The 27,680-nt window shown below is 29.6% G+C and overlaps 2 protein-coding genes across 3 annotated transcripts in view; both read left to right on the top strand.

The window, feature by feature from the left end:
* Positions 1-21: 21 nt before the first annotated feature.
* On the top strand, positions 22-13,349 carry LOC136088451 (uncharacterized). 2 transcript variants are annotated; one of them, XM_065812172.1, is made up of 5 exons: positions 22-583; positions 8,286-8,397; positions 8,642-8,723; positions 12,601-12,836; positions 12,960-13,349. In XM_065812172.1, the coding sequence occupies exons 1-5, from the start codon at positions 449-451 to the stop codon at positions 13,034-13,036; spliced, it is 642 nt and encodes a 213-aa protein (XP_065668244.1). In that variant the 5' UTR covers positions 22-448; the 3' UTR covers positions 13,037-13,349. The 2 variants fall into 2 exon arrangements, with proteins under 2 accessions (XP_065668244.1, XP_065668245.1); XM_065812173.1 differs by lacking the exon at positions 22-583 and adding an exon at positions 1,630-3,503.
* Positions 13,350-17,674: 4,325 nt separating this feature from the next.
* LOC101239690 (T-complex protein 11-like protein 2) overlaps positions 17,675-27,680 on the top strand; it is a 29,124-nt gene continuing 19,118 nt past the window's right edge. The window contains exons 1-2 of the mRNA XM_065812169.1: positions 17,675-17,811; positions 18,073-18,226. Of these exons, the coding sequence (XP_065668241.1) occupies positions 18,084-18,226 (143 nt within the window). The 5' untranslated portion in view covers positions 17,675-17,811; positions 18,073-18,083. The remainder of the gene's footprint in view (positions 17,812-18,072; positions 18,227-27,680) is intronic.

Genomic DNA, 27,680 nt, shown 5'->3' with positions numbered 1-27,680 from the left:
TGCAATAAAAAAAAAGGGGGGGGGGGGGAGAAACTGCAGTAGCGCCTACTTGAAAGTTTTTAGAGCTTAGTTTTGTGTTTTTTCACAGTTTAAATTGCCTTTTTAATTAGCCATTTTAAAATAATAATTAATGGCATGATTGGTTTATGAGGATTTATTACATCTATATATTATGTCACATAATTTGTTTTAACGTTTTTTTTTAATTGAAGCACTTAAAAATTTAAAAAAAGATTTTAATACGAGAATTTTTTTTAAATTAAAAACAGAATTTTAAAGGCTAAATTGATGTGTTTTGATAATATCTCCCATCGTTTTGGACTTGAGCTGAACAAATTATATACCGTTTGAATCGTTCCAAAAAATGTTACAGCTTCAGGAATACATTCTGCCGCATCATTTCCCACAAGATTAAGTGTGTGACATCCACAAGGGGAAAATAGTGCTAATGGACATAACTGAAGTATTTTGGCTTGCACACCATTGTATTTTCCAGCCATATTTGATCCATTATCATATGCTTATGCCCTGCAATCTGAGAAAGGAATGGAGTTATGTTGAAATATTTCCACTACCATTTAAGGTATTTCATCCCCAGTTTTATTGTTGCAATCTACATATGTTAGAAATCGTTCAACAATTTCATATTGTGAATCTTTTAATATCGTAATATGAATGTTGTTTGCTCTGTATGTGACGAATCTGGTGTTGCATCGACCATTATTGCAAAATACTTAGCAGATCTTCTTTCTTGTAAAATATGCTGTCGCACCAAATCTGAGCATTCTGCAATGAATTCATTTTAAGTATCAGCTGATAGATAATGAACTTGAAGTCTTTTGCCTTTTCACTGAGATTCTTCTACTGATAATACATGCTCTTAAAGTATAGGGTCCCAATGTGAAAGTTACACAAATTTCGCTATTTACCAGTTGCTGCATATGCACCAGGTGAAGCCAATACTGATCGCGAACTTAAATTTCTCTCAGTAACAGAGCTTTTGGAAATATTACCAGAAAATAATCGACATGTAAAGCAAAATAATGCTTGTTTATTTTGACTCCAAACCAGCCAGTCTCTTTTATGAACTTCACTGTTGACATTCTTAAAATTTAAAATTGTCTGAGAAAAAGCCTGATTGTTAATATCTTTGGGTAATATGTTAGGAAAATCGACATGGTCAATTGTGACATACTTTTCTATCTCAGATTGAGAGGGAATTTCACTCAAAAGATTACGAATATCAAGAAGGACCTGACCACAATTACAAGCAGAAAGGCTTACAGTCTCAATCCCATTTGAATCATCTTCATTATCTTCAAAAGTTTCAATTTTTTTTCCATCAAAACATTATCTACATTATTTGCTTTAGAAACAGTGTCCTCTTGTTCATTATCATTGAGATTTGATGCAGTGACTCCAACGTCAAAAAGTGTCCGCATACCCTTTTTTTCATTCATAATATATTTTTGTCTTTCTTTCTTTTTTTGACATCCTGACTTGTGAAGAGGCAGCATCGTTTATGATAATTTCTAAAATTAAAATTGTAAAAATGTCATGCTATTAAATACAAAATATAAAGAAGAACAGAGTATTCCAAAAATATGCAATTAATTATAACACTTTATAATATTGCTTTACAGGTTATTTATTAACAGTAAAATAAGTCAATTATAATTATTACGTAATTTAATCAAGGTTTTGATTAATTATTATAAATAAAAATCGTTACCGTTAGCAATATCAAAAAGCAGTAACACTACACAATATTGGAAGAAAATAATTATTAGCAAAACCTTGAATGTACTTTTAAATTGAAAAGGAGAAAAGACTAAAATTTATCAGCTGCACATTGAACTTATAGGAACAATAGGAATGTACTTTCAATTAAGTCTGCATGAAAGAAAATTTGAAAAAGAGAAAAGACCCGGCTTAAAAATTCTAAAGAGAATCTAAATACAATTCTAAATTCTAAATAGAATAAAATAGAATTCTAAATTCTAAATAGAAATTATAAGTTACAATTAATAATGGGAAAATAACGAAAATAAATAGAGGAAAGTATGGAGACATTTCAACCTAGATTCGAGCTAGATTACTGCAGACAGCGACTAGTTAGTTTCTAGCTGTCAAGCTCTAGTTAGATTCTCTTTAGAATTTTTCAGTGGGACCAAAATATGCCGATCTTTTAAGTGTATGAATATCTTTTCCTACATGTGCAAAATATGTGTTTTTTAAGTATGTCACTAATAAATTTTTGTAATTATTATTGTAATTATTTTAAAAAAAAGGTTAATGGACCCCAATTGTTCTATGGGCCCTGGAGCAGTTCACCGCCTGTACCCCCTCTCAGTGGGCCTGCTTATAGGCTATATAGTGGTGGATAATGCTTATGACTTTTAGTTGATGTTAACAACTAATATCAGCATATTTTTAATAAAAAGAAGTAAAAAACATAAAAATAAAAGTTAAAAGTTTTAATTTTATTATTTCTATGTATTCTTGTTTTTGGCTGACATATATATCTCCACATATTTTCTTATTGACTACGTCCCAGCAAACCATGACACTCGGGTCCCGCACCGCTTTTATCTGGGCTAGTCTGGGTTACCCACCTTAAGTTCAGCAATATTTTAATGTCGGTTTCAGTATGGGTTCCATGTAGATATCCCGAACCATCGCACAGTGGGCCAGAATGGCCAATTTTGAGACAAAATTAATAACTCATTTAATAGTATTGCTACATTCACTATTTTTGGCATGAGTACCAATATAAGGTTTGAGCTTCGTATGAAGGCGTTATTTTTTATTTAGTTGCTATGGATACCTATTTTTTTGCATAACAACGACCTACTTTTTGTAGTTGTAGATTTTTTATGTGTGCTATATACACTAAAATTGGCATGAGCACCAATGTAGGGTCTACGCCTCTTATGAAGATGTTATTTTTATTTAGTTACTATGGATACTTAATTTTTTCATAACAACAACCTACTTTTTGTAGTTGCAGGTTTGTTATGTGTGCTATATACACTAAATTTGGCATGAGCGCCAGTGTAAGATCTGCGCCTCTTATTAAGGTGTCATTTTTTATTTGGTAGCTATGGATATCTAATTATTGCATAGCAACGACTTACTTTTTGTAGTTGCAGACTTGTTATGTGTGCTATACATATTAAGTTTGCCACGAGCACCAGTGCAAGGTCTGCGCTTCTTATGAAGGATAATTCCTCACTACAAAGAATATTAAAATTCAAATTTATGCAATGCATAAACTTGAATTTTAATATTCTTTCTAGTGAGGAATTAACACTAGAAAATGAGATCATACAGCTAACTAAAACAAGCTATATCCTACATAATGGTCTATTGATGTTGACCATAAAATTGAAATAACTATGATTGATGGGAAAGCCCATACTGCATTATCAGATGTAACAGACTCATCACAGTGCTGCTCTCTATGTGGTGTTAGTCCTAAAGAAATGAATGATATTGACAAGGTATATAGAAAATATTTTGTACACAGGTACACCCTTATGTGTATATATACATATGAATGCATATATATATATATATATATATATATATATATATATATATATATATATATATATGTATATATATATATATGTATATATATATGTATATATATATATATATATGTATATATGTATATATATATATATATATATGTATGTATATATATATATATATGTATATATATATATGTATATATATATATATGTATATATATATGTATGTATATATATATATATATATATATATATATATATATATATATATATATATATATATATATATATATATATATATATATATATATATATATAGGTATGTATGTATATGTATATATATATACACATACGCACATACATACCTATATATATATATATATATATATATATATATATATATATATATATATATATATATATATGTATGTATGTAAATTATGTTAGTGTATTTTACAAATAGAGTGCTCAATGTTCTTAAAGAACAGAGCAATAATAAATTAGTAAAAAACACTTATCTAACTTTTATTTTCTACTTGAAGTTTCACCATTGCTGGATCATCAGGAAGAGTTACTAAATCTCAAAAAAAAAATCAATTTATAGAAAAAAATATTTTACAGGAAGTTATAAATTATTATAAAAAAATTTTTAATTACTATATTTTTTTGTTAACGGGGAGTTACAGAAAGTAATTATTAAATAATTTTCTTTGGAATGGGGATAGTTTAATTTGGTCATTTGTTTTTATAATTTTTTAAGAGGTATTTATTTTCGTGCCTACATTTAGAAATTAATTCAGATTTTTTATTTAATAAACTTTCTTGATTTAAATGAGTAATTATTTCAAATTTTTCTTGCAAACATAGCATGCATTTTTTGGAAATGTGATTATAGGCAGGGGCAGATTTTAGAATAGACCATTGTGAATTAAAATTTTTATTTTTTTCTTTTAAATCCCAAATATATTTTGACAGCATAGTCTCTTTTGAATATTTGTTTGAACGATTGTTTGTGGTTGGCATAACGTTTTTTCCATTCCCCCTCGGTTAAGCCAATACATTGTTTATCAGTGTTATTTTGTGAGGAAACAATGCACTTGTAAATTACATTTTTCGAAAGGCATTTTCCATTTAGAGGGCAATCTATTTTTTGTTTACAATTACAATAATCAGTATTTTTTTCTTTTATATGTTCATTTTTATTAATTAACGCGTAGTTGTAGCCTTTTATAATTCTTTCTAAATTTTTTGAACAACTATAACTTACTTTAATGGTATTTCTGTTAAAAATCTTATGTAATTTATTAGAGGGAGGAAAATCTTTGTCTACTAATTTTAGAAAAATTTTACCTATATTTGTTGAAACATTTTTGCTGTACTTTTGCTGGGTTGAACCAAATTATGTTTCTATTTCTTTTACGCTTTTTTGCAATTTTCTTTTCAAATTTTAGCTCGAAATTTTGAAAGCCACTTTTTTTAAGGGCATCTTCATAAACGCGTTTAGAGGAGTTAAAAATATTTTCATTAGAAGAGTTTTGGTTTAGCCTATTGTTAATTGAAATTGGAATTTGTTTTAGAATTTGAGGGGGATGGTTCGAATTCACATTAATATACAATAATTCGTCATTAGGTTTTTTGTAGGGCTTATAGGAATTTTCTGGGAGGTTAAATGTGACATCTAGAAAATTCACTATTTTTGAATTTATATTTATTTCAATTTGGAAGCCAATATTTTTAAAAACTTTAATAATATCTTTTCTAATTTTATCGAGTTGTGGCCCTGATTTTTTATGCATTATTATTAAACCGTCGTTGCGATAAAGACCTAATTGATTAATTTGGATTATTTTAGCTAGGGTATTTAAAATATATAAACCTACAAATTCGCAAATTTCTGCTCCGTCGTAACTTTCCATTGTTACATCAAAGCATTTGTGCGTGGTTTTTTTCTTCCACGTTTCCTTATCAAAATAGAGTAAATTTTTTCTGCAGTGCTTAATTATACGGATTGTGTCCTCAGTAATTTCTAAATGGGATTTTCCAAATTCTATTGTTTTATCTAAAATGCTGTAATAAAAAGTAAGATAAGTATTTTTTACTAATTATTTATTATTGCTCTGTTCTTTAAGAACATTGAGCACTCTATTTGTAAAATACACTAACATAATTTACATATTAAGCTCCAAGTTTATACTTGTTGAGCACTCATTAATTGTATTTTACCTAACCTAAACATGGAAACTAACAATTTTACTTACTCTCTCAAAAATATCTTGATCCCAAACAAAAAAAGTTATACTATTTCATTAATAGACAAAGTAGAACACTTTATTAAAAGAATTCGTTGGAAAGCCCACTTTTTCTTAGAATCTCAAAAAAATAAAAACCCTTTAATTGAAAAAAAACAGAATGAAAATTATATATTCAAAACAAAAAACGCCCCACCATTTATTTCTGACCTGGAAAATTTTGAAAATGATTTATTACACTTAATTAAAACTATAAAATTTCAAAACATGAATAATGAATTCCAAAAACAATTAAAACTAGACATTAATAATATAAAATTGAACCCTAATATTTCATTTTTTGCTGACAAAACAAGCAACATTTACCAAATTACTCCAGAAACTCATCAAAAAATACTGCGCGATAATATTTCTAATAATTATATAAAAGCACCAAAAAACTTGGAAAACGCCATTAATTTAGAAGCTCAAAACATCGCCAAAAATATTAATTTAGATGCGAGAATTGAATCAGTTGCACCAGCGCAAGCGTTTATTTCGCTAAAAGATCACAAACCAAATTTTCAAAATAAACTCCCTTGTAGGCTACTAGTACCCTCAAAAAGTGAACTAGGGCACGTTAGTAAAATAAAACTAGACAAAATTAATAACACTATTCGGAAAAAATTAGGTTTACATCAGTGGAAAAATACCACTGATGTTATAGATTGGTTTTCTAAAATTAACAATAAAAATGAATGCACATTTATACAATTTGATATTACTGATTTTTACCCCTCAATTACAGCAGAAATTTTAGATAAAACAATAGAATTTGGAAAATCCCATTTAGAAATTACTGAGGATACAATCCGTATAATTAAGCACTGCAGAAAAAATTTACTCTATTTTGATAAGGAAACGTGGAAGAAAAAAACCACGCACAAATGCTTTGATGTAACAATGGAAAGTTACGACGGAGCAGAAATTTGCGAATTTGTAGGTTTATATATTTTAAATACCCTAGCTAAAATAATCCAAATTAATCAATTAGGTCTTTATCGCAACGACGGTTTAATAATAATGCATAAAAAATCAGGGCCACAACTCGATAAAATTAGAAAAGATATTATTAAAGTTTTTAAAAATATTGGCTTCCAAATTGAAATAAATATAAATTCAAAAATAGTGAATTTTCTTGATGTCACATTTAACCTCCCAGAAAGTTCCTATAAGCCCTACAAAAAACCTAATGACGAATTATTATATATTAATGTGAATTCGAACCATCCCCCTCAAATTCTAAAACAAATTCCAATTTCAATTAACAATAGGCTAAACCAAAACTCTTCTAATGAAAATATTTTTAACTCCTCTAAACGCGTTTATGAAGATGCCCTTAAAAAAAGTGGCTTTCAAAATTTCGAGCTAAAATTTGAAAAAAAAATTGCAAAAAGGCGTAATAGAAATAGAAACATAATTTGGTTCAACCCCCCGTACAGCAAAAATGTTTCAACAAATATAGGTAAAATTTTTCTAAAATTAGTAGACAAAGATTTTCCTCCCTCTAATAAATTACATAAGATTTTTAACAGAAATACCATTAAAGTAAGTTATAGTTGTACAAAAAATTTAGAAAGAATAATATAAATATATATATATATATATATATATATATATATATATATATATATATATATATATATATATATATATATATATATATATATATATGTATTTATATATATATGCATTGCAAATTAAAATTTTCAGTATTCTATAATTAAGATAAATTAACACTAGAAAATGAGATCATACAGCTAAGTAAAACAAGCTATATCCTACATAATGGTAAGTCTATTGATATTGACCATAAAATTGAAATAACTATGATTGATGGCAAATCCCATACTGCATTATCAGATGTAACAGACTCATCACAGTGCTGCACTCTATGTGGTGTTAGTCCTAAAGAAATGAATGATATTGACAGGTATATAGAAAATATTTTGTACACAGGTACACCCTTATGTGTATATATACATATGAATATATATATGTATATATATGTATATATATATATATATATATATATATATATATATATATATATATATATATATATATATATATATATATATATATATACATAAAAAAAGTTCATACATGAGTTTGGAACACCAGAGCATTAAAAATTCTGTTTTTTTAATAATTTGCAGTAAATAAGTCAAGAATTTGTATAAAATTAATTGTCACTATAAAAAGCTTGTTGCTATGCATAATAAGGTATCCATAGCAACCAAACTTAATGTTATAATATAAAATGCATACCTCGTATTAGTGCTCTTACCAAATTTAGTATATATGACACAAGTAGGTTTGCATATTTTCAACAGCCAAAAATATACATAGACTTGCAAGAAGTTAAAACTAAAGTTGTTTAGAGCTTAATATATAACTAATGTTGTTTATAACATTTTTCTGCATATTCAAATCGATGTACACTAAATAATTTTTCTAGGCACTCTTAAAAGTGCAAAAGAAAAAACAAAGCTGGCTGAAGAGACATCCAATGTTGATTATGATAGAGATGATTCTGGTGATTGTAAATATATGGAAACACAGAAAATTAGGTTTGTGATTTCAAGCAAGATTTACTTTTGTTCAGAGTTACAAAAAAAATTTAGCATATTCTTATTTTAAATTTATTTTTAACTTTTAGAAATATACTTGGTGGTTTTCAGATTTACAGATAATTTTCAGACTTTTATTTTTTATTTTTGTATATTGGTTGTTTTAATAATGAAACCAATTAGTTTTTTGAATTTATTTTTATTTATTTTATAATTATAATTTAAAATAATAATTGTTTCATAGAAAAAGAAAACATTCTTTCACCTATGAAAGTGAAGTTGATGATGATGAAGTTAAACTTTTTTCGAGAAAGCCTAATAAAAGGGTAAGATAAAGTTCTATTTTCATAATGTATATAATATTATGAAAAAAAATTATAAATAAAATTGTATTATGATTTTCTTATTTTATTACTTTATATTTTCAGATTTTTATAGAAGAAAGTGTGAATATTGGGTCTTTAATAAATTTGAAAAAATTTGAAAAACTAATAGAGGTGGATTTAATAGATGATTGGTAAAGTTTATTAAAAAATTTAATACCCATAGGCTGTTAAAGTTTATATTTGAATAAAGGAAATATAAATTAGTTTAATTTTGAGTGTGGATAGACCTGCGAGTAATAGTTTAAAAATTTAGTATAGCCTATTTTTTTTTTTTTTTTTTTTTAAACATCTTCGCTTCCAACAAGGCTGCAAGCAGCCACTAATTAAAGTTGGAAGTTACTGTAAGAGAAAAGATGAAGATTGTAGAGCAAGATAACGATTGACGGACGACTTAAAAGATTGCAAATTATATGAATCAGGAAAGCAAGATGAAGGAAGCGAATTCCAAAGAACTGATGTTCGAGGAAAAAAACTAGACGATTAAGCGCTTTTGGAGCACTTAGGAACAGTCACAGAAAAAAGATGACACTTAATTGAATGACGAGTAACACGAGAATGAATTTTAGTAGATGGCACAAGAGACGCTAGCTCTTTAGAGCAGTGCCCATTATAGTATTTGTAGAAAAGAGAAAGAGAAGCAACATTACGACGATGTGATAATGGTTGGAGGTTGGCTGCAAGAGCTGGTCCAACTATGTTTACAATGCGTTTTTGCACCTTGTCTAAAAGAGAAAGGGCATCATTAGAAGATCCGCCCCAGATATGGCAACAGTATTCCATACAAGGCCGGATTTGAGATTTATAGAGATAGAGAATAGAATCCAGAGTAAGAAAGTGGCGAGCTCGATAAAGAGATGCAACCTTAGCAGATGCTAATTTTGCAACTGATTTGATATATGGTTTCCAAGAAAGATTGGAAGTAAGAGTTAATCCAAGAAGATGAAGAGTAGGTGACTCATCGAGTACATCACCGTTCATAAATATAGGAAGATCTAAATTATTGCGATAACGATTGGCTGAAAAAAATTGAGTTTTATCTGAATTAAAGTTCACCAGCCACTGTGAGCCCCATGCTGTAGCAGAAGTGAGATCCTTTTCAAGCTCAAATGCCCCCTCCAAGCAATCAGAGGATGTTGGTTTCTTATCACGACAAGAATAAATAGTAGTATCATCAGCAAACAATGCCACCTTAGATGTGAGAATATCTGGAAGATCGTTAATGTAAATTAAAAAGAGTATAGGGCCAAGGATAGAACCTTGAGGAACCCCTGAAGTTACAGAATAAGAAGAAGAGTGTTGTCCATCGAGGACAACTTTTATGCTACGATTGGAAAGGAAGGATTCAATGATCTTAAAGATGTTGCCGGATACACCATAAGAAGAAAGCTTATGGAGAAGACCAGCATGCCAAACTTTATCAAATGCTTTTGAAATGTCAAGAGCGATGGCCTTAACCTCTCCACCTTCATCTAATGCACGATAAAACCTGTCAGTTATTACTGTTAGCAAATCAGCTGTAGAGCGAGAAGATCGAAATCCATATTGGTGGTCAGAAAGTAAGTTGTTAGATTCAAGATGAGAAATTAAGTGTTTGTTAATTAAAGATTCAAAAACCTTGCTTATGATAGGAAGAAGACTTATGGGACGGTAGTTAGACGAATCAGATCGCTCTCCAGAATTTTTGAAGATAGGGATAACAGATGCAGCTTTCCAGCAGGCTGGAAAACAAGACTCTGATAAGCACTTGTTGAATAGTTTTGAGAGTATAGACGACAGCTCCGGAGAACACTTCTGCAAGACAATAACAGGTATGTTGTCCGGGCCACAAGCTGTAGAAGAGTCTAGGCAGGAAATCACTTTAGATACAGATGCTGGAGTGATATAAATGTCAAGCAAAGGATCAACCTGTTTGTTGGCAATATCAGGTAGAACGCAACTAGTGGAATCAAGAGATGATATTGATGAAAAGTTTTTAGCAAACAATTCATCTTTGTCTTTAGGTGAGGTGACAAAGTCTGAACCATACAAGAGAGGTGGAATTATAGATTTGCCCTTATTATTGATATTATTAAAGATTCTCCAGAAGTCACGAGAGCCTAATTTTTGAGATGAGATGCGAGATTTCATGACCTGAGAATAGCGGGTTTTGGCGTTAGACAAAACCTTTTTACAGTTGTTTCTAGCAGTAATAAACAAACGTCTGTTTTCTGGAGAATTGTTTTGCTGATAAATATGGAAGTAACGGTTTCGATTGGCAATCGCAGCAGCACAGTGCGAGGAAAACCATGGAGGAGAGTGAGGCTTGACCTGGAATCGTCGAGAGGGAATAAAAGATTCCATGCCAGCCTGAATCCACGAAGTTATGTAAGAAGCACATTTGTCGACAGGAAGTTGAAAGATTTCTACCCAAGGGCCATCACGAAGAAAGTCACGGAAAGAATCCCAGTCAGCTTTACTGTAGTTGAAAGAGGTTTGGTAATAGGGGGATTCAGGTGATGAAGAAGAATGAGATATTAGTTTTAGAGAGATCAAACTGTGATCAGAAGAACCTAAGGGTGAATGCGGAGAAACTGAGCACTGACTAGGATCAGAAACAAGACATAAGTCGAGTAGAGAAGGTAAATGATTAGGGTTGTCAGGAAAGCGAGTTGGAAAGTTGACTATTTGAGTTAGGGATTGTGAAAGGCAAAAGTTGTGGGCTTTAATGCCTGCAGAGTCACTGACACTAGAGCCAAGCCATTCAGAGTGGTGAGCATTAAAGTCACCGACAACAACTATATTAGCTGATGGACAAAGAGAGAGGGCTTGGTCAATATGATCAGAAATAACATCAAAAAGAGTGCAGTCTTGAGATGAAGGAGAGCGATATAGAACAAAGAGAAAGGCAATAGAGTGAAGTGGTGCTAAACGAAACCACATGAAAGAATAGTCTGTGGATTCAAACCTAGTTTCACGACAAACAGGTGAATTCTTACGAATGTAAATGCCGAGGCCAAGCATGTGACTATTGGAGTCTTTACGAATCAGAGGAAGATAACCATCAACACTAAGATCACAAGATGAGACAGCCGAACTCAAATTAGTCTCACAAAGAGCAAGTAGGTCTGGTGAACTTTGCAAGAGATAAGACTCAACAGAAGAAAAGTTACTTCGAAGACCACGAATATTAGTGAATGATAGGTTTAGAGAACTTGGTGATGATGATGGTTTTTTGTGTTTTATAGTTTTTGGTTCTTTATTCATTTTTAAATTAGATTGAAGAACTTGACTCAAAGCATAGATAGTACTCAGAACACCGTTTAATAGCCCAAGCAATTGCCTCATTACTACTAATAAACCCTAAGCCGTAACAAAGGGCTCCAAATGTGGCCTCCGCAATTCACACCAAAAGTACAAACAGGGACACCATCCATGCGCAACATGGCACTGTTAATACTTTGATATTTTTCAGCTGTTGATGGAATCAGCCTCTCTGAGAGCTACCACAGAGTTCGGGAAACCTGACTACCAGCCGGCCTCAGAACCATAAAACTGAGTTTTAGAGCTGTACCCTCATTAGGAGATAATAGAATGAGTTGCCTAGTCATAAAAACAGTGACACAAGCAAACCCATGCATTGAGTCAAGAAGATCCAGCATTCAACATCCTAAACTGGAAACAATGTATTAAAAATACATCTGCGCCAGCCTAATAGATGAAGAAGGGGTGCGAGGCTGGTCAACAGATAGAATCTGTTTAACCCTTTTTTCCTTATTATTATATTTACACTTATTATTATTATATTTACACTTAATTTGTTTTCTAATTGTTATTTCAGAAATACAAACACCTGTGGTATTACAAAACCAACACCACCTGAAAACTTGAGGGCAATACAGTCAAGCTCACTTATGTCTCAAGTTAAAATTAAGGAAAATGCATCTAAATACCTAAACAATGCACAATCCAATCCAACTGATGGCCAGCCTGGTGTATTACAACCTGATGTCTTGTCAAGTCAATCAAAAACTATTGTAGAAACACCAGCTCATGTATTAAGTTCGTTCAACTCATGTAAGCTTGTTTTTTAAAGTTGCACATTTCTTTAATGAATAATTTTTTAAAAGTTCATTAAAATTAGTTTATCGAACCTTTGACATTTGACAATTAAAAAATATATATATATATATGATTTAGCTGTTCTTTTGGAGAGGTTGATAACAACCCTTGAAGAGATAAAAGAAAATCCAAGGATTCATTCTGCAATGTTGTAATCCATTATGTGACAAATAAATTTACCTCAGGTGGAAAAAGATAATGAATTGCCTCTAGGCATTCACCTTCCAATGTCCAGTATCAAAGATATGAATGATTTGGAGGAGCAGTTAAAAGATCAATTAATTAAGAGAACATTGATGATTAATAAAGATTTTTTTTTTATGTGTCTAGAACAATATTTTTTTAAATTTAGAGGTAGAGTTGCGCAAATGGTTTGCCAACGCCCGAGATTGAGGTCAAGAAAAAAAAAGTATCTTCATCAGATAATGCTGATTTGTTTTTATCAGAAATATAGTTAAACCTAAAAAATATTTGGCTATTAAATAAAATATATAAGACTTTCTAGGAGATTTGAGGATTGCCATACGGTGCTACCCGTGCGTGTGGTCACTCAAGTCGTAATCTGATCAATATAGACACGAATTAAGCTTAAAAAACAGTTTTATTACCATATCCCGCAATCAACACTTTCAAAAACGTGCCCATGCAGTTCCCGTGCGGGCCCCCTGGACAAAACCTTGTGGTCCCGACTGGGTTTCTCGTACGGGTCCCATACTTTAAACAACGCGGGCCCCGTGTGGGCCCCATATTTTTTTGGCTGGGGTCGTATTCTGCGCACCATCTTGTTCTAATTTCACAACATGTGGTTTTATTGTTCACCATCTTGTTCTAAAATCACAACATGTGGTTTTATTTTGGCCTTACAAAATTTAAAATTTTGTAAGGCCAAAATTTAAAATTTTGATTAAAATTAAATTAAATTCGTGTTTCGAAGTTGTAGAGTTGAGAGAGGTTTGTAACCACAACTAAAAGTAGCCTGCTCGAATGTAGTGGCCTTCGTGGCCTTGGGGTGATCGATTGAAATTAAAAAAAAAAAGAAGCGTTTTTACTCATATTGCGGACGTAACTAAACTTTTAAAGAACGTTATGTACTTAAAATATTGTTGACTTTACGCATTTGTAGCGTAATTAGAGTTAAAACGGTATTCAGTGCTTTCTTTAAACCTAGTAAATAAACAGAATATGGTCTAACGCTAAAGACACGATTAGTCTACTGAGTGTGACATAAACACTGCTAAAAACAGCCAATTTCAAATTGAATGCAAAGAACAGCTGAATTCAATATTGAGTCAACCTTATTGAAAAAGTCTATCAACCATATAAAAAAACTTTGCATTTGTTTATTCTGTCCAAGTTACTATTTGTTAACGCTGACACCACAAACTGAAAAGAACTTGCTTTGGGATTTTGCCGATAGGTAATGAATTTGAAGGTTTTTTTTATGATTTTGTATTAAAGCCAGCTTTGTCGCGTTTATGTAGAAGTGAGCAACAATAATAGTAATTGAATTAAGGAAAAATTATCTGAAATTCTTTCTCCTACGTATTTTAAATTTCAAATTTAAAATATGTTTCAGATTTTAGCAGTCGCGGTGCTGTAGTTCCTTAAAAACTTCTTGGAGCACCTTAACAACCACGATAAAAAAAGTTTTGCACAATAGTTTGTGAAAATATTATTTTTTTAAGTATGTTGTTATTTGTTTAAACTCATAACATAAAGATTTTTTTGAAGAAAATCTGATGTGTTTAAAAAAAACTTCTTTAGTGAACAATTATAATTGAAGAGAGACAAGCTGCTTTAAAATAAGCGACAATGAAAGCAATACAATGGTTGTTTCACTTGGCTCCACACCTACCAATCAAGAAGTGTGCTTACAGAATTATCTAGTTTTTAATGGAAAAAAAGTGTTAAAAAATGAACAATTTTTAGTATTGTCTGAAACATTTTTGCTGGAGCATAACTTTTTGCATTTTCAATTTTCACATCCGCCACTGTAGGGGGGGGGGGGGGCAAAACACCTGGGTAGGTCAAGTAGTAGTAGGTCACAAATTTTTGTCAACGAAACTTGCGCTAAAAATATGGATAATAAATTAGGTCTTTTCTATCCTTTATTTTTCTTTCACATTTCAATTTGTAATCGTTTGCTTTTTTTGACGTCTGAAGAAACTTTTGCATACTCCTTGAATAATAATCTTTCAAAAAGTGTTTATAAATTTAGTCATAAAGAAGCACTATGCAGTTTTTTGAAGAAAAACTAGTGCTCATCTAAAGACATCCATCAAAGTTACTGAAACAAAGGCAAAAGTTACATTACAGGATCTTATGGATCACACAGCAAAGTGGCTTGTGAAGTTACAGGAAAAAGAAATTTTAAAATATTTATACGATAACAAAAGAGACTCAAAAAGAAAGAATTATTACTGATAAGTAGTTGGGATTGGACGGAGCATTAAGCTATTGAGATTTTATAATAAAGATAAACTCACCCAAGCTAAACCCAATATAAAAACCTTGTATGTACTAAATATTTACCAAAAACAACCTTGAACTAGTACCATCGCACATATTAGATAACTTTTTTCATTTTAACTTTAATTGATATATCACAAGAGCTACAGGAAACTTCATGTTGCTTATAAAACAATAAAAATCTCATGGTTCTCTATTTCCAACCGCGGTCCGTACCTATATAAAAAAATAATATCCAAAAATATACAACTAAAAGCATTCAATAGTCCTGCCACCTTGAAAAAAAAAATACTTTACGCTTAATATCAATAATTATATCAATATGTATTAAACCTAACAACAAGATTTATACTAAAATATTTATGTGTACCACTAACTGTATATTATTTAACCACTTATGGCTAAATATAATTATAAATTAGAATTTATTTAGCCGTTTAAAGAGGTACTCAATGATAAGATTTCCTAGTCATCAACGAGTTTCCTTTACAACATTATGTTTGAAGATTAATATAAACATTTTAGTAAATCCAATCAAAACATCCTTTAAGATATGGATCAATTAGCCACAACAACATTACCTCTTTAACTATACTTACATTCGAATCCAAACAATATTTTATGAAAAAGTATAATTTCTCAGAGTATTAGGTTCTGTAGACCAATTATTCTTGAGTTTTTAAAAGAAAATAAAGAAGTGGTATTACAAATTAATGCGGAAACTGAAAAAAAGTTCTTAATTTACATCCTGTTAAAGTTTACCTTCCAAAATATAAATATGATTTGATTATAATTTTGTTCTTTGAATTATTGGTTGGAAAATTTTAGCTTACACCATGGATTTTTCTTCAATGCAATATTTGCCTGATTTGTTATTCCACACCTAACATGATAAGAAATACAAAAATATTGATGAGGAAATTATTATGAAAAATGTTGATGAGGAAATTATTATTAGGTTCCATAATATTCTAATCACAAAGATCCAATTGATCCTGAAAATATTGATAAATATTGGATGCATAAAAATTGTTAGAGACGTGATTTGCTTAAGGTCCCAGCTTCTATTTGCAAATTATTAGCACATACTGGCAAAAATCTTTATAAGTTCACCAGTTCCACCTAGTTTAATGGAAGAATAAGCAGTTAAATCTCGAGAATTTAAAAATTTGATAGTGAACATCATGCAAGGTAAAAAAGCAGAAAACTAATATATTTTATATTTTTGTTCGAGCTATATGTACTTCTGATACTCTTATTAGTTCAAGCATATTAACTAAAAGATTAGAAAACAAGAAATTTAAAGTCAAAAAAATTTAAAAGTTTATTAGTTTTAATGTTTATAATGGCGATAAGGAGAATTTACCTCATATAGAATCATATAAAATTAACGACTTATAATTAAGGAATTATATTTAAATGTTAACAATGTTGACAAAAATCAAGAATTAGACAAAGATGTAGACGAAAAAACTGAAGAGTGCTGATGATTAATAAAGTTCTGAATTGTGTATAATATAAAACTTTATAGTTGTCTATTATGTAAATTTATAATGCAGATATTAAAATATTTCAAACATTAAAAGTTTATTTGACAAATGTTTCAAGAGTGCAATGATTTATCCTAATAACAAAACTATTAATCGCAGCAATTTTTTTAGATAGTTAAGAAAAAAAGTTATTGTCCTCACTTTTGGGGTGTGGGTGAGAATAATTTTCGTTCCCGGGCTCCCACAATCCACGGAATTTTTTCAAAACATTTTCATTAGACTTCAGAATTAAGTTTTCACATTGTCTGAAAGTGTCACTTTTAAAAATCGAGTTGGCGTCCGCGGAATGCATCTGGACTTTTGTCTTAACTCGCTATGTCCATGATTTAAAGATTAAAAAAAAAAGATCTTAAATCTCTATTTTACTCACTCATGGCCTTATATCCACATAAATACAACAATTATATTGTTGGTTACCTATCAACGGAATGTTCCCACTGTCCCAGCGCCGTACTATCGCAAGTGCAACAAGTGCAATCGCACTGGGCCCCTTATTAAATAAATTAGAAAAACTTCTCCAATACCATAAATTACTACGAATTAAAAGAAAATTTTTTTTTTTTTAGTTTCTGCACAGGGCCCCCAAAAGTTACAGCACGGCGCTGCACTGTCCCCTGGTTATTAGCCTGATGTATTAACAAAATATTTTTTTGTGTACTGCAGATCTACTCGCTTCTAATTATAATTAGTTTATTTGCTATAAAGACACATTTTGACACATATCAAGCAATTACAACTAGGTGATTATTGCAGAAATTTGTCACGTCAATAAAAAATATAAATAAATAAACAAAAGAATAATTATCCACATCAACGAATCGGCAATAATTTCATATTTACACTCCCAAAAAAATTCTCTTGGATTTTAAAGAATTTGACGGATTGGTTAATTTTGTTGTCTTAATAAAAAAGTGAGTGTCAATCCAGAAAAAAAAAAAAATGTTTACATTAATAGTAATTTTGAAATTTATTTAAAGCATATTATATAAAATGTATCGTTAATTTTAGAAAAAAAACTATTTTTAAAATCAGTTTTAAAAAAAACAAATTTTTGTTTCTTAATTTTAATTTTTTGATTTATTGATAATATAACTTAATATATATCATTTTAAGCTAAATCTCTTTGTTTTCAAAAGATTAATTCCTAGTTAAAAAGTTTGAATTTATTTTAGTTAACAAAAATATGGCTGATTTGACACCAAACAATGCTGAGCTATCAGAAAATATTTTTGATATTATTAAAAATATGGCTTTAGCTCATGAAATGGTCATATCAGACAACTTTAAATTCAATCATATTTCAGAGCAGCCTGAAGCTGCAAACAGGTGATTTTTAAATTGCTTTTATAAAATAATAAAGTAGTGGCAATCAGTTATGGTAAAAAGATTATAGTGTAACATTTTGAAATTGTAAAATAATTTATATAATTTTTATAATAATGATATAACCTTTGTAATTATAAAATAATAAAATAGTTTTCAACATATTCTTATACTCAGGGGCACCTGAAGAGGGGCGAAAAAGACTGTTTTTTCTGGGCTGCAGATGTCCAAGGGGCGTCAAATAAACACAAGGTACCAAAAAAAAGCTCACTGATAATATAGAAAATATTTAGAAAAATAGGGTTAACAATTTATAGGCTTTACAGTATCAAATTTTTATATTTTAAAAACTGTATTTTTATACTTTTAACATTTTAAAAACCATTCTTGTAAAGTACATTAATGTTCTTGTAAAGTACATTAGAGTTTTGAGTGTCAAAAAATGAGTAGAATGCTTTTTTAAATTAGGCAGTTATACTTGTAGGTAATGGCAGATATGATAACCTTTGTGCGGAATATTGTATTTACACAATTATCATATCATCTATACAATTTCAATTTCTGCAACAGAAGTAACAAGTTCTAAGTATGGAAAAAAAGATTTTTGAATTTTTTGATAAAATTAAAAAAAAGAAGAATTAATAATTGATTTTACATCAACTGATTATCATGCACAAATTCAAAAGTTGTAAGAAGTTGATCGTCAAAAACTAAAAAGTTGATTTTTTGATATAAACCATATGATCCATAGTAGATAGCTAAATCCACCTAGTTAAATAAGTTAGAGTTTTAAATTATTTATTGCAAAAGTACATAACAAAACAGTATTATTTTCTATATGGCCACATGGTGATAGGAGCATATTTGGCAGCATTTGACCATAACTTTAATGCAAGTCAGTTGTATCGTGTTGAGAGTTTTGGTAAATCAAAGTTTCAGATAGGATATAGGTGTAAAAATAAAGAAAATAATGATTGCCTCTTAGTAATGAAGAAAAGTGATATGGTTACCAATAAAAAAGGTGATATAACTGCCTCTTAGTAAAGAAAAAAAAGTGATATGATTGCTTTTTACTAATGAAGAAAAGCCAATAGGGGTTAAAGTTAAATTTTAAAAAAAGAATTAAAAATTCGTCATGACAACGACATGTAATAATGTAAAGATGAGCTTATTTAATTTTAAAAACAAAGAAGTTTGCATAATAATAGTTTTTATGTTATCAACATATGATACAAGTATATCATGTAAATATATCATGTAAAATATGGTATGCTAATATATTTTAGTGATTAACTTGCTGTATTGTTTACTCATAAAATACTTTTGCATATTTAAAAAAAATTGAGAAGAGCAGTATGAGGTAAATATAACCTCAGAACTGGAATTTAAATGTCAAAACAATAATGTTTTTTGTTAATATCTCTATAGATAATTTGTTTTGGTAAGTTAAATTAACTCTAAATTTAATTTAAAATGTTTCTTTATCAAATAAATACATCATTTTTTGGAACTTTTCCTTTTACATTTTTATTCTTTGCAAAAAGTGTCATATAGTTTAGAGAACCTACAAAAGCCTATATTGAATGCCAAATCTAGTAAATGAAAACCTATTAAAACTGTATATATTGCTCTTTAACCCCCTTTTGATTTTTATTTTAATATTTAAAATAATCAGTTTTATGTTGTAATATTACTTGCTTAAAATTGACTTTGTTTTTTAAGCCAGTTTATTTATTTATCCAAAAAAATAGTTTTCTTTTTTTTTTTGAACTTAATTCTGACAAATTTTAGAGTGCACAATCTCATAATTTCAAATGTTAAGCAAAATGGTTAATTTTTTTTGTTTTTATTGTTAATTAAGATTTGTTCATTCTGAATTTGTTTTTTAAAAAGTTTCTGTACGTATGATTCAATTTATACAGGCCCCTTTAAAAATTGTTTTTTCAAAAACAAAAGAAAGTTTTCCAAATTCTCATACATTTTTGGAAGAAATTTGAGGGAATGTAATTTTCAGGAAATGACTTACCTTGCATCTTGGAGCACTAAGAATTTCTGAAAAATTCCAAAGGTATGAGGTTTTTCATAATTTTTAGTTTTTATTTTATCAAAACTGCAAAATTGAACTTTTTTTTAAATCACTTGGAATTTTTAGAAATAATTGGAGATTTTTAGCTTATTTGCAGCTATAATCTGAAAAATAAGATAAAGCTGCCCCTAAAAAATAAAAAAGACTTTGGACTTTATTTAAGTAAACAAAAATGATGTATTTTATTTAATATGATAAAATAGTTTTTCAGCTTAAGATATTCTTAATACAATTTTTAGTAAAAATAATTAATAAAATTATTAAATATATATTTAGGTTTGATAAAATTTCCCTTTGAAAAAACATTGAATTTTAAACAATTAAATTTTAAACAGTGAAATTTTAACATAATGACGTCTGAATAAGCATAAAACTACATTCTACAATAAGCTTCAGTGTCCCGAAACGTTATTCCCAAAATGAACCGGGAATTATGTTATCTCGGTAGGAATGTAATGGTAAAAATGAATCAGGACAAAAAGTGTGGTAACGTCTTGGTTCAATCGGGACAAGGTTGGTGCGGTAACGGTTGAAACTGCACGCCCTAGTTAATTTCCCGATTGGGAAACTGTACCAACCAAGATCAAACCGCACCAGTTTTTTTTGTTTAATACCGTGACATAAGGTGATGTTCCGTTACATTACCGCACCTTTCCAAAAATGTTACTTTATAAATTTTTAAAATAAAAATTTTTTAACACAAAATACATGTTAAAGACAATTGTTATTTAACAAATTATGCTTTAAAACAAATGTAGATAATGCACCACTTTACATAGCGCTTTATCTAACTTTGGTTCATATCATAACTAAGGCTGTCAACGGTTACCCGAGCAACCAGGTACCCGCCCGTTAATTACTGCCCGGCGAACCGGTTACCCACTTGTTGGTTACTGTCCAGGCAGTATTATCAAATGAAGGGTCCTGAAAAAAGTCCCAAAACGTCACGGTTTGTCACGTTATCCTTGGTTCGTCTTGGTTCATAACCGCACCAAATTTTTGAGTGCAGTTATTCAATCGGAACGTCATGTTATTCTTGTAATGTAACGTTTCAATCGGGATAATTTTTTTAAAAGTGTGGTAACGTCTTGGTTCAATCAGGACAAAAATTGCTTTCACGTAACGTTATTTTTTTGAACCGGGACGCCGAAGCTTATTCTACAACATAAAAATCAAACTTTTTTTTTAAATATTTTTATTCAGATTCACTCCCAACAAAGCTGCAAGCGATCACTATTAAGTTGGGAGTTACTAGAAAACAAAAGAATAGAGTTATAGAATAGAGTTATAGAGCAAAGAAATGGTTGACAGAAGTGTCAAAAAGTTGAAGGTTGTATGAGAGTTCCAAAGGGTTGAAGTGGGGGAAAAAAACTAGACAAATAAAAGTTTTTAGAGCATGCAGGGACAGATACAGTGAAAGAAAGAGACTTTGCTGAATGATGAGTCAAGCAAGAATGAGTTGATGGTTGATGGAATTAGAGATGATAGCTGCTTTGAACAGTGACCATGATTAGTAAGTGACTGGGGTTGATTTTTGAATGGAGCCAAGGCCAGGTTTGATAAATTATAGCCAGGGCCGGGGCTGGGTTTGTGACCAGGGCTGCATAAACAATTATACATTCTAAAGTATATTTTTTTAATTCAAAATTCATGTTATGTTTTGTATATAGATGCATACATAAACATCATCACGATCAACATGGTCATCATAATCATCATTACCATCATGATCATGATCATCATTTTCATCATCATCATCATCATCATCATCATCATCATCATCATCATCATCATCATCATCTTTATCATCATATTGTTGTCGTCATCAGGCTTTAGCCTTCGTCTTTTATGCTGTTTCTCTAATATAAACAATCTAGAGCATTTTCTTTCCTTAACTAAACCTCATTCATACAATATATAAGGCACTCTCTTCAAGTTTTCTTACTTCTACCACCACCATTTTCTCCTGAAGCTGCTACCTCTCTACATGCTGATACCTAAATCATTTTAATCTTCTCTAACAAACGTTATTCGTTGCCTCCTTTTCTTGTTGTGTTAGAGTCACACCACACATCCATCTGAACATCTTCTCTTTCGGCAAATACTACACCATATAAATACTAAAGTTTATATAAATATGAAAGGATATTGTTTGCCAGCATCTAAATAAATAGCAAACATATGTTTATACCTGTAATATGTATGCATAAAGCACATCTTGGAAGCTTTTATTCCTTCTGGAATAAAAGTTTGGAAGCTTCTATTCTTCTTTTCAATATTAAGTTGACCTCTTACTGTTTAATAATAATTTACTGACCTCTTACTGTTTAATAAAGCAACTGCTCATTCTGAGCAGTTGCTTTATTAAACAGTAATCATTTTTTTCATCTTTTTGCAAAAACATCTCTCTTATAAAAAATGTCTTTTTATTATTCCAGAAAGCTAATGTAAAAATGTCCTGTCTGATGTTAAACTCTGTTATTCTCAGTTTACTAAATCTTGTTTCTTATCTCAGGTATTAGGTTCTAGAGACTTTTGGTAAGTCTTCAACAATGTCATTAACTAAAGTAAGTCTAATATTTAATCTCTAATTCATGGGTCTAATCTTTTTACTTCTCTCCAGAATAAGGCAGAATTTTTTGCAAAGAAATCTTACTCTAATTTAACTCTTGAATCTAATGGCCACACTCCTGCCAGCTAAACAGATTAACCCATTGTTAAACATCAAAATCACTATGGCTTCTAATGCTAAAGTTAATTCTCAATTAAACACTATTACAGTTTGTTCTCCAGACAAGATTTCCATCATAGTCTTAAAAAAGTGTTATTCAGAATTCTCCTCAATTTTTGCTTAACTTTTAAAAAATGGTAAATAAGTTGTTCCAATTTTTCAAAACTCTAGAAAACACTTTGACCTCTCTAACTATCCTACAATTAGTCTTCACTCTGTTATTTGTTTCTTTATATAAAGTTTGTAAACTTTATATAAAGAAGTCACTGTAAAACTGTAGTATACCTTGAACATACTAGAACATACTTGAACATACTAGAACATACTAGAACATACTAGAACATACTAGAACATACTAGAACATACTTAAACATACTAGTACATACTAGAACATACTAGAACATGGGCAGTACAGGTGTTCAAAAAATGAAGATTTTGAAAATGTGAATACACAAGAGACCAAATTTAGGGCATACATATTTAAAAAATAAGATCACAAAAAAATGTATTGAAATTTGATTTGTGGTCAAGTGTCAAAGTACCTAAAATAATTGTAAACAGCCTATTTAATATAGCTTTGAGTGCAACGATATCCATAATTTATAAATATCTTATAAAGTCCAAATTTTTTTTAGATTTTTGTGTATTCTGACTTTTTCATAACTGTTGTTATGAAAAAGATTTTTTGAAAAATATGCAGTCAACCAAAAATATTAATTTCATTTAATGTTAATCAAGTACACAATTGAGTGCTTTTGAATAAAAGTGTACTTTTAAACAAGGTATACTTTTGAATAAAGTATACTTTATTTGTCATATTTGCAACATTAGCAAGGAAGATGGCATGAACTTTTTTTTGATTTCTTTTTTGCAGGGCCCTGTGACAAGACTATCAGGTCTTTTTGAAGAATAATATATGTATATATATATATATATATATATATATATATATATATATATATATATATATATATATATATATAAATATATATATATATATGCGGTAGTGGTGTAGTGGTAAAGCGCTCGCTTCAGAAGCGAAAGGTTTTGAGTTCGATCCCCACCACGTCCCTAGTAGTACCGCGCTCAACTTGTTTCTCCGCGCAGCGGCCTTGTTCATCGAGGTTCGTGTTTCGGAGTTATAGAGTTGAGAGAGGGTTATAACCACTATTGAGTAGCCTCCTCATCTGTAGTGGCCTTCATGGCCTTGAGGGGGTGAATAACAAAAAAAAAATAAAAAAGTAAAAAAAAATATATATATATATTGACAGTTAATTGAATAACATATGTTGTAAGATTTCAAACATTTTAGTTTTATCTCATTTTTAAAGAATTAAATATTATTTCTTCCAGAATATTTAATAAAATATTGTTTAAATTATAATGAGAAGTTTAATAGAAATTAGAAGTTTATGACGATAGAAGATAAAGAAGACAAAAGTGAAAATGTCAGAAACTATTAAATAGTGGTCAAGAAAATATTTTAGTATTAAATTAAAAATTTTTTTTTTAAATTAAACATTTTAGTATTCAAGAAGTCAAACAATCAACAATAGGTAAAATATTTTAAGAGTTCCTAAATATTTATTTTAGTAATTTTTTAACTTTTGTAAGAACAATTTTATAGATTTTTTTTATTATTATTTTTTGTTGATTAACTGCAAACTGGAATTAATTTTTTACTGCACATTGTCTTTAACCAGTCTATTCTTTCTAAAACATAAAAAAAAAAAAATACTTGCTTTGGTAAAAAACAAACAACAAAGATGTATTAAAGACTTGTAGCTTTAAGATTTGCTCTTTAATTAGACAATTTGCCTGGTTTATAAACTGAATACAACAAATAAAGCATACAACAAAAAGTGCTTAACTAGGACCAGAATAAAAAAAGTACAGCAAAAATTCAATTAATGTTACAACCTTTTTTCTGAATTTAAAAACTCTCATCACTTATCTGATACCATTTTTTCTGTCATTTGCTTTTTATTTTTGCTTTTTTACTTTCTACACTGTTATCTTTCACTGGTTTTGACATCATTAAACATTTTTGACAAACTTTTGATGAAAAGAGTGAAAAATTTAATAACTATAAATAATAAATTATGTCTGTTGCTGCGAACATTATAGTTGATATCGTTTGTTTGTAGAATATTATTTTCAAGTTTACTTCAAAAATTTTTGTGCAAACATTTTATTTGGGTTATTATGGCACTTAAGCACAGAGTAAATTTAAATTTGGCCCAAGTTTGGTCTTTTGTGTATTTCTTTTAAAGAGTGTTTTAATTGATGTTGGGAATAATACAAGTATAATACTGGTATACCAGTATATTTTTAAAATGTTGAAATGTTTAAAATTTTATTTCTTTTCGAAGCCAACAAAATTTGTTGTGTACAGCAAAATCTTTATGTACATTTATGTCACTGAGAACATGAATATAAATAAAATCTTGGATTAGGACTAGAATAGCTAGGGTTGTACTTCCCTAAACTCAAACCCTCAGTCGAGATATACTGAAGCCCCCCTGCACCTGGCTGTTTTAGTATATCAATCTCATTTTTTGTAAGGCAAAAAGTATGCAAAGATTTTTGTGCACACACATATGCACATAAGTTGAAGTATGAAACAATTCTAGACACAGCATTAATTTTTTCATTAATTCATTAATTTTTGCTTTAAAAGTTAAAAAAATAATAAAAAAATATGCATCAAAGAACAAGACCAAGCGGGCTGTCAAGCCCAAGTGAAATAAGGAAAAAATCAGGACGAGAGAAAGGATAAAAAAATTAAAAAGATATTTTGAGCAGATGTTCAGAGCAAAATAAAGACACTATAGTAAAGCGTATAGTAAAAAATAATGATAATTTAGACATAGTGCACATAATAGAAATGATAAACTCAGACTTCTAAGGGCAAATTATGATCTACGCACAAGGTCTAAAAGATATAAAATATAATATACAAAATTTAACATAATATGATGATATGATGCTCATAGTGGGAATTGACTTTCAGCTTATCAGGCTGATGCTCTAACTGATCATGCTATAGATGTTAATGTTGAAACAAAATAATTAATATAAAAAATATAATAAAATCAACAACAAAATTAATGAAAATTAAATATAAAACAATATTCAAACAAAACAAAGAAAAATTACCTTAATATGTATATATGTGTGTATATATATATGTATATATATATATATATATATATATATATATATATATATATATATATATATATATATATATATATATATATATATATATATATATATATATATAGATATATATAGATATATATATATATATATATAGATATATATATATATATATATATATAGATTAAATATATATATATATATATATATATATATTTATATATATAATAGACCACTATTAGAGTTGGAAGTTACTGGAAAAGAAAAGATGGAGATTGTAGAGCAAGATGACAATTGACAGACGACTTAAAGTATTGCAAATTATATGAATCAGGAAAGCAAGATGAAGGAGGCGAATTCCAAAGAACTGATGTTCAAGGAAAAAAACTAGACAAATAAAAGTTTTTGGAGCACTTAGGAACAGTCACCGAAAAAGGATGAGACTTAATTGAATGACGAGTAACACAAGAATGAATTTTAGTAGATGGCATAAGAGATGCTAGCTCTTTAGAGTAGTGCCCATTATAGTATTTGTAAAAAAGCGAAAGAGAAGCAACATTACAAAGATGTGATAATAGTTGGAGGTTGGCTGCAAGAGCAGGTCCAACTATGTTTACAATGCGTTTTTGCACCTTGTCTAAAAGAGAAAGGGCATCATTAGAAAATCCGCCCCAGATATGGCAACAGTATTCCATACAAGGCCGGGTTTGAGACTTATAGAGATAGAGAATAGAATCCCAAGTAAGAAAGTGTCGAGCTCGATAAAGAGATGCAACCTTAGCAGATGCTAATTTTGCAACAGATTTGATATATGGTTTCCAAGAAAGATCGGAAGTAAGAGTTAATCCTAGAAGATGAAGGGTAGATGACTCATTGACTACATTATGATTCATAAATATAGGAAGATCTAAATTATTGCGATAATGATTGGCTGAATAAAATTGAATTTTATCTGTATTAAAGTTCACCAGCCACTGTGGCCCCATGCTGTAGCAGAAGTGAGATCCTTTTCAAGCTTAAATGCCTCCTCCAAGCAATCAGAGAGTGTTGGTTTCTTATCATGACAAGAATAAATGGTAGTATTATCAGCGAACAATGCCACCTTAGATGTGAGAATATCTGGAAGATGGTTAATGTAGATTAAAAAGAGTATAGGTCCAAGGATAGAACCTTGAGGAACCCCTGAAGTTACAGAATATGAAGAAGAGTGCTGTCCATTGAGGACAACTTTTATACTATGATTAGAAAGGAACAATTCAATAGTCTTAAAGATATTACCAGATACACCATAGGAAAAAAGCTTATGGAGAAGACCAGCATGCCAAACTTTATCAAAAGCTTTAGAAATGTCAATAGCAATGGCCTTAACCTCTCCACCTTTTTCTAATGCACGATAAAACCTATTGGTTATTACTGTTAGCAAATCAGCTGTAGAATGAGATTGAAATCCATATTGATGATCAGAAAGTAAGTTAATA

This window comes from Hydra vulgaris, chromosome 12, assembly GCF_038396675.1.
Source record: "Hydra vulgaris chromosome 12, alternate assembly HydraT2T_AEP".
NCBI lineage: Eukaryota > Metazoa > Cnidaria > Hydrozoa > Anthoathecata > Hydridae > Hydra > Hydra vulgaris.
The sequence above is the reverse complement of the archived record's forward strand: the minus strand, read 5'-3'. Positions and strand labels throughout refer to the sequence as shown.